We start from the raw sequence: 16,011 nt of genomic DNA on the forward strand, positions 1-16,011 counted from the left end.
GAGGACCCAAACATGAGGGGAAAAAATACAGCCCGAAGGAGGGGCGTGTGGGGAATTATTTTTTAAATTATTATTATTATTATTATTTTACCAGAAATTTGGAAAAAATGTGCATGTCCTATTTGTGCTTCTGAGTGTGTGTAAATTTATGCATAATAAGAATAATTAATGTGACTTCAAATCACATAATTTGCATGGATTACAGCACTTTTTTTTTTTTTACCATATATGGAATATACTGTCAAGTTTAAACTGCTTATTTTTATGTTTACAGCATTTTACTGATGCCCTTTTCCATATCAGCTTGTAGAAGTGCTTTGTAATCTCTCAAGAACACATTCTCATTCTAGTTCACTAGGTCAGGACTAAGAAATGCCAGAATTCCTGAAACGTTTGTAAATCTGGTGGATGATTTTTGTTCAGTTTGGCTTCTACTAACATTTACATAACTTTACTAAAACATATAAATGAGGCTTGTTGTGTTTTATTTTTTAATTATACTTGATAATCATGAGGCGGCACGGTGGTGTAGTGGTTAGCGCTGTCGCCTCACAGCAAGAAGGTCCGGGTTCGAGCCCCGTGGCCGGCGAGGGCCTTTCTGTGCGGAGTTTGCATGTTCTCCCCGTGTCCGCGTGGGTTTCCTCCGGGTGCTCCGGTTTCCCCCACAGTCCAAAGACATGCAGGTTAGGTTAACTGGTGGCTCTAAACTGACCGTAGGTGTGAATGTGAGTGTGAATGGTTGTCTGTGTCTATGTGTCAGCCCTGTGATGACCTGGCGACTTGTCCAGGGTGTACCCCGCCTCTCGCCCATAGTCAGCTGGGATAGGCTCCAGCTTGCCTGCGACCCTGTAGAACAGGATAAAGCGGCTAGAGATAATGAGATGAGATGATAATCATGTCTCAAATTGCATCACCTATTCTTTTAATGCAGTCCTAAGACAGAGGACTTGACGTTGCTGTGAACTTTCGAACCGCAGCCTATTAATAAACAGCTCCTGAAACAAAACCATTTGAGATCCTGAGGTCTGTACAAGAATTAGTCTTGAATATAAATTTGGGTTAGTGTGTTAACATATTTAAATGTGTGTTTTTCATTCAAAACAAATGAAGAATAAAATTGAAATAAACTAATAGCCTAGTTGAGGAATCTCGTACTGACCTTGCGCTGGTGTGGATGGCCTGAAGTGTAGTCAGCCTTTGGTAGTCAGTATGGTAAAACTGATGGGGTGAACTTAGTTTGGCATGGGCATGCAGTCTGGAGGCAAGGAGAGAGCAAGAGAGAGAGAGAGAGAGAGCAGAGGAGACCTATGTGAAGTTAGTGATGTTTAAGGAAGGTATGAGAGATGCGACTGCCCAGGAATGAGGAAAAAGTGATAGAGTGCAATAGTAGTAGTGTCCTGTGTTGGAGTGAGTTAGAGAAAGAACCATAGCACAGACGATAGGCCAGGTGGAAAAAAAATGCTGTTTATTTGACTAGTTTTACGATACAAGGAGAAGAAAAAAAAGCCACTGTTACAGCATTGCAGCTGGCAGTCCAGAGTGAAGAGTGTGCGGTTAATGGAGAGTGAGATACACAGAGTGATTATAGTCGGCATTGTCGTCGTCATTTTTTTTTTTTTTTGTAAAAAAGGAAAGATGAAATGGAACAGTTAAAAAAGTTACATTTCAGGTTTTACAAAAATACAGCAGAATCTTAGTTCGAAAGCACAGCGGTGTCTCATGACTGTACCATGAAGGCTGAGGGTCCACACTCACATGGGTTCAGTTTGGCAGAATGATGCTGAGCAACTGGACGCTAGATAAAATTCATTAATCTTACTAAGGGTCTGTTGGAGGATTTAAAAATGCTAACAGCTTTAAAAGAGTCAGATGCTCAGGAAGGAGCGTCCCTAAAACACTGGAGCAGTTCCATAATCGTTAAAAGGGCATCATCTGAAAACTAGAACGCTTAAAGAAAACTCATCCTTCGTTCAGATATGTTCTCTACAATTTTAAAGTCTTGCAACAAAATGTTTCATTCATGCCCATTCTTACACATACTTCTTTGCTACTCGGATTCTTTAAAACATACATGAACATCTTACAATACAGCACTATTTATAGCAGCAATATTCATCACACACAGAGATACTAGGTAGTTTCGAAGCTCGAACCTAAACAAAAGCTTAATGATTGTTACATGTGCCAGTGCCTATAATACACTGTATTATATCAGATATAACACACATTTTCATTTTGCACAGATTGTATTACTTTGCATACTTGTTTTTTTTTCTTCCATAAACCACATTTAACTAAAGAAGCATTTGTTCTGTCTACAATCCATTCTTCCTTCTACTTTTCTCATGAAAGTTGGTGTAACACGTCCGATTTTTGGGCCAATCTTCAGCATGATGATAGCAGTAATGTGAAAATCATGGATATTCTAGTATCTAAATTATAGTGTACTGAGCACTTGATAGGTGCCATAAAGTGGAAAAAAAAAGCCCAATTGGGAATAAAAATAATTTCTCCTTCTTATAAAACAAAAATAAAATTCTGTGTGTGAACTGGTACAGTCAAGTATAACTCAGAAAACAAACTACTATACCAATTTCCATATATGCAGCATCTCGTTTAATAATAAAAGCGCTGAAATGTATAATAAATTATGCAGTTCATATAGATAAATTTTTTTTTCTAAAACAGCTGAATTACAGTATTTTTCTATTTTCTCTGTAACCCCTTTTTTTGTGCGATACGAAGAATTATTATACACACAGGACACTTTTTCGATGGAATAAAAACGTGAGTTCTATTCCCTTCGACAGGGTTTCATTCATTTGGTTTGATAGCATGCAATATTGTTAGCATATCACTTATCCTACGTGTATTACATCACTCTACTCAATGGAGAATGAGCGTTGAATATGGTTTACGATATTGCATGGTTGTCAAGACAACATAACGTTACACGTCGGAGACGTAAAAGTTCCGCGCTAACGAGCGACTGTGACACTTTGTAAACGAACATGGCTGCCAGGTTTGCATCATTAAATCCAGAAGATTTTGAGAGAGAACGATGTATTGAATGCCTGCGAGGCGACCAAAACTTGTTCCATCGAATGTCTTTGTATAATAGTAATAATATTGGGTGACGTTTTTTTGTCGTATATCAGATATATTCCATCAAGCTAGCATGATATTGAACTCGTCTTCGAATCACACGCATCTGATATACCACCAAAAAAAAAAGCCAGCCAATATTATTTAAACATGGCACACATTTCCGGGGTTCCTGTTTTCTTTTGTAACAGACAGAGACATAAATGCGTCTGATGACAGACACAACAAAGCCTTGGATAGGAGTGAATAAATTAGAAATAAATAATAAATCCACACCAAGAATGGCATTGAGGTGTGCATTATAAATACAAACTATGCATATACTGTATATATTGTATTAAAATCACTTCTGGAAATACACATTGGCACTCATTTAGAGTAAAATCTATCTACATGGTTACATCTATTTATATGTATTTGTATTTATCCACTGATTCATGATTCCTTACACAATGCTTTGCAATGAGTCATATGGTATTTAGCCATGAATCAATTCTCTGGACTGAAACCGCTACAGCACAAAACGCCATGAAGGTGCTAGACACTGTCACTTGTTGCTTTGTAGCTTTGTATTTCTGCCCCGTATGATGTACGCAGTGTAGACTGGTTGTGCCTCTCTGTTTGCTGGTGAAGGCTTTGGATCATCTGAGATGTTCAGAAATCTCTATGAGGACTCTATGATGCTCTTTAGAACCTCAAGTAACTGTAAAAACCGTTTGGTGATCGTATCTATGATTAGACTGATTGATTATTAGACTAAAGTGCCAAAAGTGTCCTTTAAAACCCAGCACCAACTTTTGCGTAAATCAGAACCATGGCTTTTTATTGTGCCAGTGTATTTGAGGAAATGGCAGTACCTAGCACTTTAGCTCAAATCCAAAGATTGTCATATACCTTGAGTGTTTGTTCAATTTTCACTGACCTTTCTTTTCCAATAAAAGCATCCAAAAGCAAGGTCAGAAACAGATCTCCTCCAAACAACAGTCTTCTGCAAGATCTGTTCATGCCGTGATGACATTGCTGCCATCTTCAATTAAAAAAAAAAAAAAAAATCGAACTTGTCTGTGTAAACCGTAGAGAATCAAAGACTAGCCAAGCCTATGATGGTGAAGGTCCAATGTTACAGTAAGGCCACTGAACAAAATGGCAAACATACAGATCTACTGCCATATCATTTAGATATACTAGAAGAAACCTCAGTGATGAATCAGATGCACTTCCACAAGTGAACAAGTAAAACTATGCTACTGCATTTCATAAAGCTATATGAAAGTATCAAATGTTTCTGCCCAGGCTTAAGACTGCCTTTCAACCCATGTTGATTTAATGCTGATGTTAATATTCTGGGTACGTTCTTCCTCGTTTGTTCACTGTACTCCTTCAAATTATGGATCTCATATATAGAACACACTCTTGTTAATTAATAGTGTTGTTTTCTTTCTTTCTTTTTTTTTGCCCGAAACTTTTGACGCATGCTATTCTATATTCCAGCCCTCCCTCTTCCTTCAAACAATACTCCTTCAACATCCTGAGACCTGGCAAGAGAGAGCCAGTCACTCTGAGGAAAGTAGGTCAGAGAAGACAGAGAGGAGAATGTGCTTTTCTGATGTCAGAGAAGTAGAGGTGCTGTTAGTAACAAGGTGAAGCATTTTGCTTTGTTTTTTTGTTTTTTGAAAGGGAGGCAGAGAGTTGGTGCTCTGGAAAAAGAGAAGTTTTGGGAGAAGTGGGAGAAGGAAGGTCACATGACAGTACAGCACTGGCAGCGTTTTTTCTTTTCGGTACCTGTGGGCAGTGGCTCCTTGGTGGAACTTTCATCTTGGCCCTCAGAAGAAAGTTCGGTGGCCTCAGAAACAGGCCGTCCTGAGACGAGGTCGGCGGCGTTGCCGTCTATGGTGGAGACGTCTGTGACGGTCTTCTCTCGCAAAGACTTCTCATCATCCTCGTCGATCAGGACGATCTCGGCTTTGATAGTGCCATCAAAGCCCAGCAGCTTCTTCGTCTCCTCGTCATCATCCACACTGTGGTAACCCATGAAAATCATAGTGACGGGCTTGTCGGCTGTAGCTTCAGGTGCCTCCATCACCTCACCCTCGAAGCTTTGGCATGTTTTTGGATCATCCCTGTGACCTTGGCGCTCTTGTTCTTTCTTCGTTTCACCCTCATGACTTTGCTGATCTTGCACCAGCTCTGAAGGCATGATAATCTGCTCCCTGATCCCAGGCTCGCCTGGCGCGACTGTGACACGAGTGCCATCAGGTCTGTGGTGCACTTGACCCACTCGCTGCATCAGTTCCTCCACCTCGTCTGAGCTCCAGGGGTGCACACCGTTCTCCACTGTGGTGGAACTCCCAGAATGCACCTCGTAGATCACCTTACGTCCATCGTCGTAGACCTTGACGCCCCGTTGGTAGGCATCTTCAGGGCTGATACGTGAAGTGGACAAGATCTTAGTGTCACCTGTCTTGTGGTCCTTTTCGACGCTGATCTCCATGGCGTATAATGCTTCAGACATGGGGGAGAGTGCAGAGGGGTGGGTGGGTTAATGTTCTCTTTTGAGTGACAGGTCATGCATTACAGCAGTGGAGCAAGCTGATAAGTTATTAATATTCACCAGTGGGGTTAGGATCAGGAATCAATACAAAATATACATTTTTATATCAATGTGCACACCTTAAAAAATGAATCTAGCGACCTTAAATATAAATTTATGATGATAAAAAAAATATATGTTGTGATTAAATTATGATGTGATTACTTCGCAGTGATATAACCTGATATAACATTTTACATATTACTGATACTAGCTCGCCTGATTTTTTTTTTTTTAACAATAATGTTAAAACTGAATTAATAGCTTTAGGGAAAATTTAATGGAAAAGAATAAAATTAACAGTAAAGTAGCCATATTAAAAAAAATGAAAAATAAAACTACAAACAACCACCACAACCACCACCACCAACAATTCTTCTATTACTACTCCTACTAATAATAATTTCCATAGACTTCACACCATGTTCACTTGCAAATCCACCACCACTACCCCTCTCACACCCTCCACCAAACACTTACCGGCTTTTCTTGAGTGTTGGCGATCCCCTAAAGCAGAGGACAGAGTTTGGGGGTTCGACCCTGAGAGCTTGGGGATCTGGGAACAGGTGGGATTCACTGCATCTGTTGCGCAAAGAGGAAAAAAAAGTGATAAAAGTGGATCTGTGCTATCTGAGTATAAGTTCAAGTCCTTCTGGCTCCCTTTCTCCTTCCCCTCAGGTTCTGCCCCGTCCCCTCAGGTTCTGCCCCGTCCCCTCAGGTTCTGCCCCTTCCCTTCTTGCTGTATTGAGTAGGTATCTTTTCCTTTCTCTTCCTCCGGTCTCTCGTTATTTCTCTGCAGCAGCTCGGTGCTTCGACAGCAAAAGCTGAATGAGTGTATTAGAGTGAAACAATGTTGCTGCTGCATTGGAGGGATTTTCTGTCAATAGATGGCTTATTGTAAACAAAGTTCAGAGTCAATGACTTGTGTGTGGAGTTCAATAGTCTAGCTGAGGCAAGAGGGAAATGAGCCAAGGGGGGCATGGGCAACTGTGTGTGTGTACTTTGGTACCTCTGCCAATAGATTCTTCGACAGTATCATATAATCACAACAACGTTTCTAGGATATGATGAGGATTTGCAAGAAAGCACTTTTTTCATAATAAATCAGAACTCATTAATACCCATTATATGTTCTAAATCATTTGGCATGCCGACAGCCTTCGAGAAAAGGGTTCCTCAAGAGTTCTTGGTATGAGGAACGGTTCAAGCTTTCTAATTTTGTTCTGCTTAGATCTTTTTCTTAATCTGTCTTTAACCCAAACCCTTCTCCCAGAGAGACAAACTGAAGAGCCCTTTAGGTTTGCTAGATTGATCCTTTTTTCTCAGTGTAGCTAGAAGAATACAATGGACCTTTGGACCCGTACCTCCATCTTGGTTCTGCAGACTCTGCAAATAAAAAAAAAAAGAATAGAAAGACTAAGTTTTTTTTTTTTTTAAGGTACAAAAGCAGATGGATGGTATGTTCATACATAGCAAACTATGTGGCTTGGAACTTTGATTATGGCCTTGATGAAAATTAAAAATATGTCTGTTCCATCCCAAGCTAAATAAAGATGGTTGCATAGTTTCTTGCGACATTTGGCTGCATCGTCCTGTTCTTATGTCTTGGTGAGGACGAAATGCCTGGCTGCAAAAACTGACTTTTAGTTTAAAACTCGAGACACAAAAGGTTTCCTTTTGGTCATTCATGTTAAGGTTGATTTTGGTTTAGGGGTAGGCACAGAACTAATTAGATACAGTACATTAGTTATGTCAGTGAAAGGAATATATTAATTTTATTAAGATTTGTGTGTGTGTGTGTGTTTGGGAATGTCTTACTTTCTGTAGGTCTTCAATAGAGCTCTCTGTTTCACGAAGTCTCTCTCTGAGCACTTGCTCTTTGGCTGATATTTGTGATTCTTCGTTCTCCAGCAGAATGATTTCAGATTCCAGTCTGGGAAAACAAAACACAAGAACATCATCTCATCTGTAAAAACCTCAACGCACACAACAGATACATCAGGCCACGAGATATGTCAACAGCTAGACAGTGTAGCCTTGCTGGGGGAAAACAAAAAACAAACACCACAAGTGTTGGCAGGCAAAACAAACCTCGCCCGGCAGCACTTATTTTATACCTATATGTTGATAATGGAGGGCGGCACGGTGGTGTAGTGGTTAGTGCTGTCGCCTCACAGCAAGAAGGTCTGGGTTCGAGCCCCGTGGCCGGCGAGGGCCTTTCTGTGTGGAGTTTGCATGTTCTCCCCGTGTCCGCGTGGGTTTCCTCCGGGTGCTCCGGTTTCCCCCACAGTCCAAAGACATGCAGGTTAGGTTAACTGGTGACTCTAAATTGACCGTAGGTGTGAATGTGAGCGTGAATGGTTGTCTGTGTCTATGTGTCAGCCCTGTGATGACCTGGCGACTTGTCCAGGGTGTACCCCGCCTTTCGCCCGTAGTCAGCTGGGATAGGCTCCAGCTTGCCTGCGACCCTGTAGAACAGGATAAAGCGGCTAGAGATAATGAGATGAGATGTTGATAATGGTAATATTTCTCAATCATCAGCTGTCAGGTTATAGTCCTATAAAAATCAATGACCTTGAGTTTGTCATTTCAAGTCATTCAAGGCCATGGTGCCAAATGAAAGTCCATATGGCACTTCCTATAAGTTGATAATGGTAAATATCTGTCTACCATCAACCGTTTTCATTTACAGCCCTCTGAAAATCTGTGACCTTGAGTTTGACATTTCAAGGTCAAAGATCATGGTCCCAAATGAAAAGCCATATGGGAGTTCTTATATGCTCATAATAGTAAATGTTAGTTTATTGGCAGCCGTTTTTGAGTTATCATGGAAAATGTTATTTTGACCGAAAGGTTGACCTTTCCAGTGACCTTGACCTTCACTCTGACCTGGTTACCCCCAAAATTTAGTCAGGTAATCTACGGACCATTGCCCACCTACCCTGAAAATTTGAAGTCAATCGGTGCAACCGTCTAGACGCTAGATTGTTAACAGACAGACACACAAACAAACCACACTGATTACAATACCTCGCCCCGCTTACTTCGTCATGGGCGAGATAAAAAGAACACGCATATTGTCAGGTTCTAATGGGAATTGGTGAAATGGTTTGCATGAAGCATTTTTCGATCTGAGAACTAATATCTGAGTTTCTATTGGAGTTTCCAAAAGTGATTCTTGATTCAGCTGAAGATATGCGAATAACTTATTCAGTTGTACAACTTCTATATTTCTACATGTGGGAGCCATGACCTACTGGTTAGAGAATAGCTTTGGGACCAAAAGGTTGCCGATTTGATTCCCTGGATCAACAGGAATGGCTGAAGTGCCCTTGAGCAGGGCACCTAACCCCTAACTGCTCCCCAGGCTGCTCTGGGTATGTTGTATGTCGCTCTGGATAAGAGACTCTGCTAAATGCCTGTAATGTACATTTAATTATACCACAGCGCTGTTGAATTCTTGAATCTGATTGGTCAGGAGGTGTACAGCAGCTCTAACATGCAATTCACAGGTTTTATACTGTATTAAAGCACTCACTCTAAAATGTCATCATTTCTATAGTTTATATATATATATATATATACACAACCCTGATTCCAAAAAAGTTCAGACAAAGTACAAATTGTAAATAAAAATGGAATGCAATAATTTACAAATCTCAAAAACTGATATTGTATTCACAATAGAACATAGACAACATATCAAATGTCGAAAGTGAGACATTTTGAAATTTCATGCCAAATATTGGCTCATTTGAAATTTCATGACAGCAACACATCTCAAAAAAGTTGGGACAGGGGCAAAAAGAGGCTGGAAAAGTTAAAGGTATAAAAAAGGAACAGCTGGAGGACCAAATTGCAACTCATTCGGTCAATTGGCAATAGGTCATTAACATGACTGGGTATAAAAAGAGCATCTTGGAGTGGCAGCGTCTCTCAGAAGTAAAGATGGGAAGAGAATCACCAATCCCCCTAATTCTGCGCCGACAAATAGTGGAGCAATATCATAAAGGAGTTCCACAGTGTAGAATTGCAAAGAGTTTGAACATATCATCATCTACAGTGCATAATATCATCAAAAGATTCAGAGAATCTGGAAGAATCTCTGTGCGTAAGGGTCAAGGCCGGAAAACCATACTGGGTGCCCATGATCTTCGGGCCCTTAGACGGCACTGCATCACATACAGGCATGCTTCTGTATTGAAAATCACAAAATGGGCTCAGGAATATTTCCAGAGAACATCATCTGTGAACACAATTCACCGTGCCATCTGCTGTTGCCAGGTAAAACTCTATAGCTCAAAGAAGAAGCTGTATCTAAACATGATCCAGAAGTGCAGACGTCTTCTCTGGGCAAGGCGCAGACGAATCAAAATTTGAAGTTCTTTATGGAAATCAGGGACGCCGTGTCATTCGGACTAAAGAGGAGAAGGACGACCCAAGTTGTTATCAGCGCTCAGTTCAGAAGCCTGCATCTCTGATGGTATGGGGTTGCATTAGTGCGTGTGGCATGGGCAGCTTACACGTCTGGAAAGACACCATCAATGCTGAAAGGTATATCCAGGTTCTAGAGCAACATATGCTCCCATCCAGATGACGTATGCTCCCCCTTGCCGTAGCATTGTTGTTGTATTTCATTAATCTCTAGTTGTGATAGTAGATTTCGATTACGGATATTGGAACACTGGGCTAATAGCTGTTTCTTTGTTAGCCTTGATTGTGGGTTTCAAAGTATCTAATGGTCCCACATTTGCTGCATGTATCCCCTCTCTCTGGGATTGCTTGTATAGTAGCATTCCAGCAATTCCGTATTTTCTGTCCTCGTCCATCGATGTCTTGTTCCTGTAGCCCATTTCTCATCAGTTTGCCCTGGTTCCCTAGCAACTGACGCAGACCTTGTTGACCCGGGCGACGTCTGAGCCGGTATGACTCTATCAGTTATGTCTTCACTCATTCCTGAGGTAGGCTGATATATCATGAGGGGTCTTGCCTAAGGACCCTTACTGGATGATGTTTTGCCCCGACCGGGATTCGAACCCTGATCTCCCGTGTCGTAGTCAGTGAGCATTACCACTGTACTCTCTCTCTCTCTCTCTATATATATATATATACACACACACACACACACACACGTATAATAATTTTTTGGAAAGAGTCTTAAGTAGTCAACAGTCAGTGAGACCTTCTGTCCTGTGGATGGGTGAGGTCATCCTGGAAGAGACCACTCCCATCAGGATAGAAAGGTTTCATCACAGGATAAAGGTGATCAGGAAAAAAAAAATCCACAAAACCCCAAATCATAACCCTTTGTACTGATTTGAGGGCTCAAGTGGACTCAAGCCATGACAGTAAAATGCTTTATAAGCTGTAACAGAGCCACTGTTCTTCCCCCTTTAATTTGTCACCTGTCTGTACAACCCCAATTCCAAAAAAGCTGGCATGCTGTGTAAACTGTAAAGAAAAACAGAATGCAATAATTTGCAAAGCATGAAAACCCTATAGTCAATTGAAAATAGTAAAAATATAACATAGCAAATGTTGAAGCTGAGAAATTTTGTTTTTTGAAAAATATATGCTCATTTTGAATTTGATGTCAGCAATACGCTTTAAAAAAGTTGGACAGGGGCATATTTACCATTGTGCTTCATCACCTCTACTTTTAACAACACTCTGTAAACGTTTGGGAACTGAGGAGACCAATTGCTGTAGTTTTGAAAGAGAAATGTTGTCTCATTCTTGCCTGATATACAATTTCAGTTGCTCAACAGTTCGGGGTCTCCTTTGTTGTATTTTGCACTTCGTAATGTGCCAAATGTTTTAAATGGGAGACAGGTCTGGATTGCAGGCAGGCCATTTTAGCACCCTGACTCTTTTACTATGGAGCCATGCGGTTTTAATATGTGCACAAAGCAGTTTGGCGTTGTCTTGCTGAAAGAAGGAAGGCCTTCCCTGAAAAACATTTTGTCTGGATGGCAGCATATTATTCCGAAACGTGTATATATCATTCAGCATTAATGATGCCTTCCCAGATGTACAAGCTACCCATGGCATGTGCACTAATGCACCCTCATACGGTACCATCACAGATGCTGGCTTTTGAACTGTACACTGATAACAAGCCGGATGGTCCCTCTCCTCTTTAGCCTGGAGGATGTCGTGTCCATGATTTCTAAATAGAATTTCTACTTTTGATTCATCAGACCTCGGGACAATTTTCCACTTCGCCTCAGTCGATCATAAAAGAGCTCGGGTCAAGAGAAGGTGGCGGTATTTCTGGATATTGTTTATATCTGGTTTTAACTTGCATTTGTGGATGCAGTAATAAACTGTTTTCACAGACGATGGTTCCTCAAGCATTCCTGATCCCATGCAGTGATTTCCAATGCAGACATCTGTCTGCTTTTAATGCAGTGTCTCCTGAGGGCCTGAAGATCACAGGCATCCAACGTCAGTTTTCAGCCTTGTCTCTTGTCTACAGAGATTTCTCCAGATTCTCTGAATTTTTTCATGATATTATGTACCATAGATGATGTGATCCCCAAATTCTTTGCAATTTTACATTGAGGAACGTTATTCTTAAATTGTTGCACTGTTTGCCCATGCCGTTTTTCACTGAGTGGTGAAGCCATCCCCATCTTTATTTCTGAGAGATTCAGCCTCTCTGGGATGTTCTTCCCCAATCATGTTACTGATCTGTTGCCAATTAACCAAATTATTATTATTTTTTATCATTACACAACTTTTTCAGTCTTTGTTGCTCCTGTCCCAACTTTTTTGAAATGTGTTGCTGACATCAATGTCAAAATGAGCATATATTTTTCAAAAAACAATGAAATTTCTCAGTTTCAACATTTGATATGTTGTCTTTGTACTATTTTCAATGAAATATAGGGTTTCCATGATTTGTAAATCGTCATATTCTGTATTTATTTATGTTTTACACAGTGTCCCAATTTTTTTTGGAATTGGGGTTGTATATGAAAAAACAAAAACTCACACTAATCACACTAACCAGTACAAACTATCAAATAAATAAATGAATACATAAATGAATAAATAATCAGGAACTAATAGCATAGAAATTAGTTGCTTATTATACTGAAAACTGATTAATATCAGATTCATATTGGAACATATTTTCCTCATGTAAGAAGTGAACTTGCAACAATGATCATGGCTGAAACAAGAATAATTTACACCAAATAGCAATGTGACATGGCTATAACGTATGCAATTATTCTATCCACGTTCACTGGATATGAGCAATCGTGTGCTCTTATTGGCTAATCTACAACCCCAATTCCAAAAATGTTGGGACAAAGTACAAATTGTAAATAAAAATGGAATGCAATAATTTACAAATCTCAAAAACTGATATTGTATTCACAATAGAACATAGACAACATATCAAATGTTGAAAGTGAGACATTTTGAAATTTCATGCCAAATATTGGCTCATTTGAAATTTCATGACAGCAACACATCTCAAAAAAGTTGGGACAGGGGCAATAAGAGGCTGGAAAAGTTAAAGGTACAAAAAAAGGAACAGCTGGAGGACCAAATTGCAACTCATTAGGTCAATTGGCAATAGGTCATTAACATGACTGGGTATAAAAAGAACATCTTGGAGTGGCAGCGGCTCTCAGAAGTAAAGATGGGAAGAGGATCACTAACCCCCCTAATTCTGCGCCGACAAATAGTGGAGCAATATCAGAAAGGAGTTCGACAGTGTAAAATTGCAAAGAGTTTGAACATATCATCATCTACAGTGCATAATATCATCAAAAGATTCAGAGAATCTGGAAGAATCTCTGTGCGTAAGGGTCAAGGCTGGAAAACCATACTGGGTGCCCGTGATCTTCGGGCCCTTAGACAGCACTGCATCATATACAGGCATGCTTCTGTATTGGAAATCACAAAATGGGGTCAGGAATATTTCCAGAGAACATTATCTGTGAACACAATTCACCGTGCCATCCACCGTTGCCAGCTAAAACTCTATAGTTCAAAGAATAAGCCGTATCTAAACATGATCCAGAAGCACAGACATCTTCTCTGGGCCAAGGCTCATTTAAAATGGACTGTGGCAAAGTGGAAAACTGTTCTGTGGTCAGACGAATCAAAATTTGAAGTTCTTTATGGAAATCAGGGACGCCGTGTCATTCGGACTAAAGAGGAGAAGGACGACCCGAGTTGTTATCAGCGCTCAGTTCAGAAGCCTGCATCTCTGATGGTATGGGGTTGCATTAGTGCGTGTGGCATGGGCAGCTTACACATCTGGAAAGACACCATCAATGCTGAAAGGTATATCCAGGTTCTAGAGCAACATATGCTCCCGTCTCTTTCAGGGAAGACCTTGCATTTTCCAACATGACAATGCCAAACCACATACTGCATCAATTACAGCATCATGGCTGAGTAGAAGAAGGGTCCGGGTACTGAACTGGCCAGCTTGCAGTCCAGATCTTTCACCCACAGAAAACATTTGGCGCATCATAAAATGGAAGATACGACAAAAAAGACCTAAGACAGTTGAGCAACTAGAATCCTACATTAGACAAGAATGGGTTAACATTCCTATCCCTAAACTTGAGCAACTTGTCTCCTCAGTCCCCAGACGTTTACAGACTGTTGTAAAGAGAAAAGGGGATGTCTCACAGTGATAAACATGGCCTTGTCCCAACTTTTTTGAGATGTGTTGTTGTCATGAAATTTAAAATCACCTAATTTTTCTCTTTAAATGATACATTTTCTCAGTTTATACATTTGATATGTCATCTATGTTCTATTCTGAATAAAATATGGAATTTTGAAACTTCCACATCATTGCATTCTGTTTTTATTTACAATTTGTACTTTGTCCCAACTTTTTTGGAATCGGGGTTGTACTACTAGGCTATCAGCTCATATACCGTGAGTAGAGGAAAAAAATGGCAGAGCATGTTGCTGAACCAACCGAGGACAAAATAAAAACTTGACTCGAAAACAACCCCCCCAAAATAAAAAAGCAACAAAATATGGAATAAAAGTATTTGATGGTCAGAACATATCTTTTTTCCCCCCAATAATTATTATTACAGCATTTTTCACAAATTGCTACTGTCATTTTGCCGGTTTGTTTACATTCAAAGTGGAAATGATTTTGTCGGATGTTTTGTATAAAGCTCATGTACGACTCGATTCCATGAAATAACTGTTATACAGCATCAGTCAACAGTTATTTTTATTCATTAAAAGTCACGTCATGTCTTAAAGTAATGATGGATGTCGTTTCTCTTTACTTAGTTGAGCGGCTTTTGACACGATATGGATCACTACAGTTGTAGAATAGGGCTGCTTACTGTATTTTTATTATTTACTGTTTACTGTTTGATCTCAAATGCATTCAGAAGGCAAGAACTTGCACTAATTAACTTTTGACGAGGCACCTGTTCATTGAAAAGTGTTCAAGGTGAGTACCTCATGAAGCTGGTTAAGATAATGCCAATAGCATGCAAAACGTCATCGAGGTAAACGCTGGCTACTTTGAATAATCTAAAATATCAGACATATTTTGTTTTTTTTAAACACTTTTTTGTTGACCACATAATTCCATCTATGTTCCAGATGTTATTTCATCGTTTTGATGTCTTCAGTATTGTTTTACAATGTAGAAAATAGTCCAAATACAGCAAAGCCTATGAATGAGTAGAGTAGGGGCGTCCAAACTTTTGACAAGGACTGTGTGTATTCCTTTCCATTAGCTATGTTCATTGAATGTGCCGCAAACAAATCTAAGGAAGAGGGACTGGAATATATGCTGCTGCATTCCTGAGCTAAATGTTTAGTATGCTAGAGCAGCATGTCCTCACCTTTTAGAAAAAAACAAAACAAAAAAACCCCAAACACCCTCGGGCGATTTCAGTTCTAGCAGCGTGAGGTGTGAGAAAGGGCCCAATTATGAATCAACCATAATGCTGCAAAGCTGATGCTACAAGTTTTGTACCAAGTCAAATATTTATCGAGGTTCATAGCTGGAAATGTGCATGTAAATTAGTCACACACGAGTACCAAACTAGGATTATTTCTTCAGGATGATGATAAAGACAACTATGTGGATAGTTGCGGTGTTGGACGCCACACCAACATTCTCAGTCTGAGCCGTTTGATAAATATGAACTCTAGACTCCTTGCAGTAATCTCACAGCTGGAGCCGGGACTGAGTTTTCAGAGTTGTATGTCCTGATATTAGCATTACGCACTGTAGAGAACTGGAAGAATAGAGAATGACAGCGTATTGGTTTGGAGAAATTGCAGATATGCTTCTGTATGCTGTA

General features: G+C 40.0%; 1 protein-coding gene across 4 annotated transcripts in view; it reads right to left on the bottom strand.

Annotated features, from left to right (window-relative positions):
- Positions 1–16,011, bottom strand: part of LOC132873358 (A-kinase anchor protein 2) — a 176,567-nt gene that overhangs the window by 109,667 nt on the left and 50,889 nt on the right. For all 4 annotated transcript variants that reach the window (XM_060908840.1, XM_060908839.1, XM_060908841.1 and 1 more), the window contains 4 exons: positions 7,514–7,628; positions 7,060–7,081; positions 6,176–6,277; positions 4,888–5,607 (listed from right to left, as the gene is read on the bottom strand). In XM_060908840.1, coding sequence (XP_060764823.1) covers positions 4,888–5,607; positions 6,176–6,277; positions 7,060–7,081; positions 7,514–7,628 — 959 coding nt within the window. The remainder of the gene's footprint in view (positions 1–4,887; positions 5,608–6,175; positions 6,278–7,059; positions 7,082–7,513; positions 7,629–16,011) is intronic.

The sequence above is a fragment of the Neoarius graeffei genome, chromosome 25 (assembly GCF_027579695.1).
Source record: "Neoarius graeffei isolate fNeoGra1 chromosome 25, fNeoGra1.pri, whole genome shotgun sequence".
NCBI classification, from domain to species: domain Eukaryota; kingdom Metazoa; phylum Chordata; class Actinopteri; order Siluriformes; family Ariidae; genus Neoarius; species Neoarius graeffei.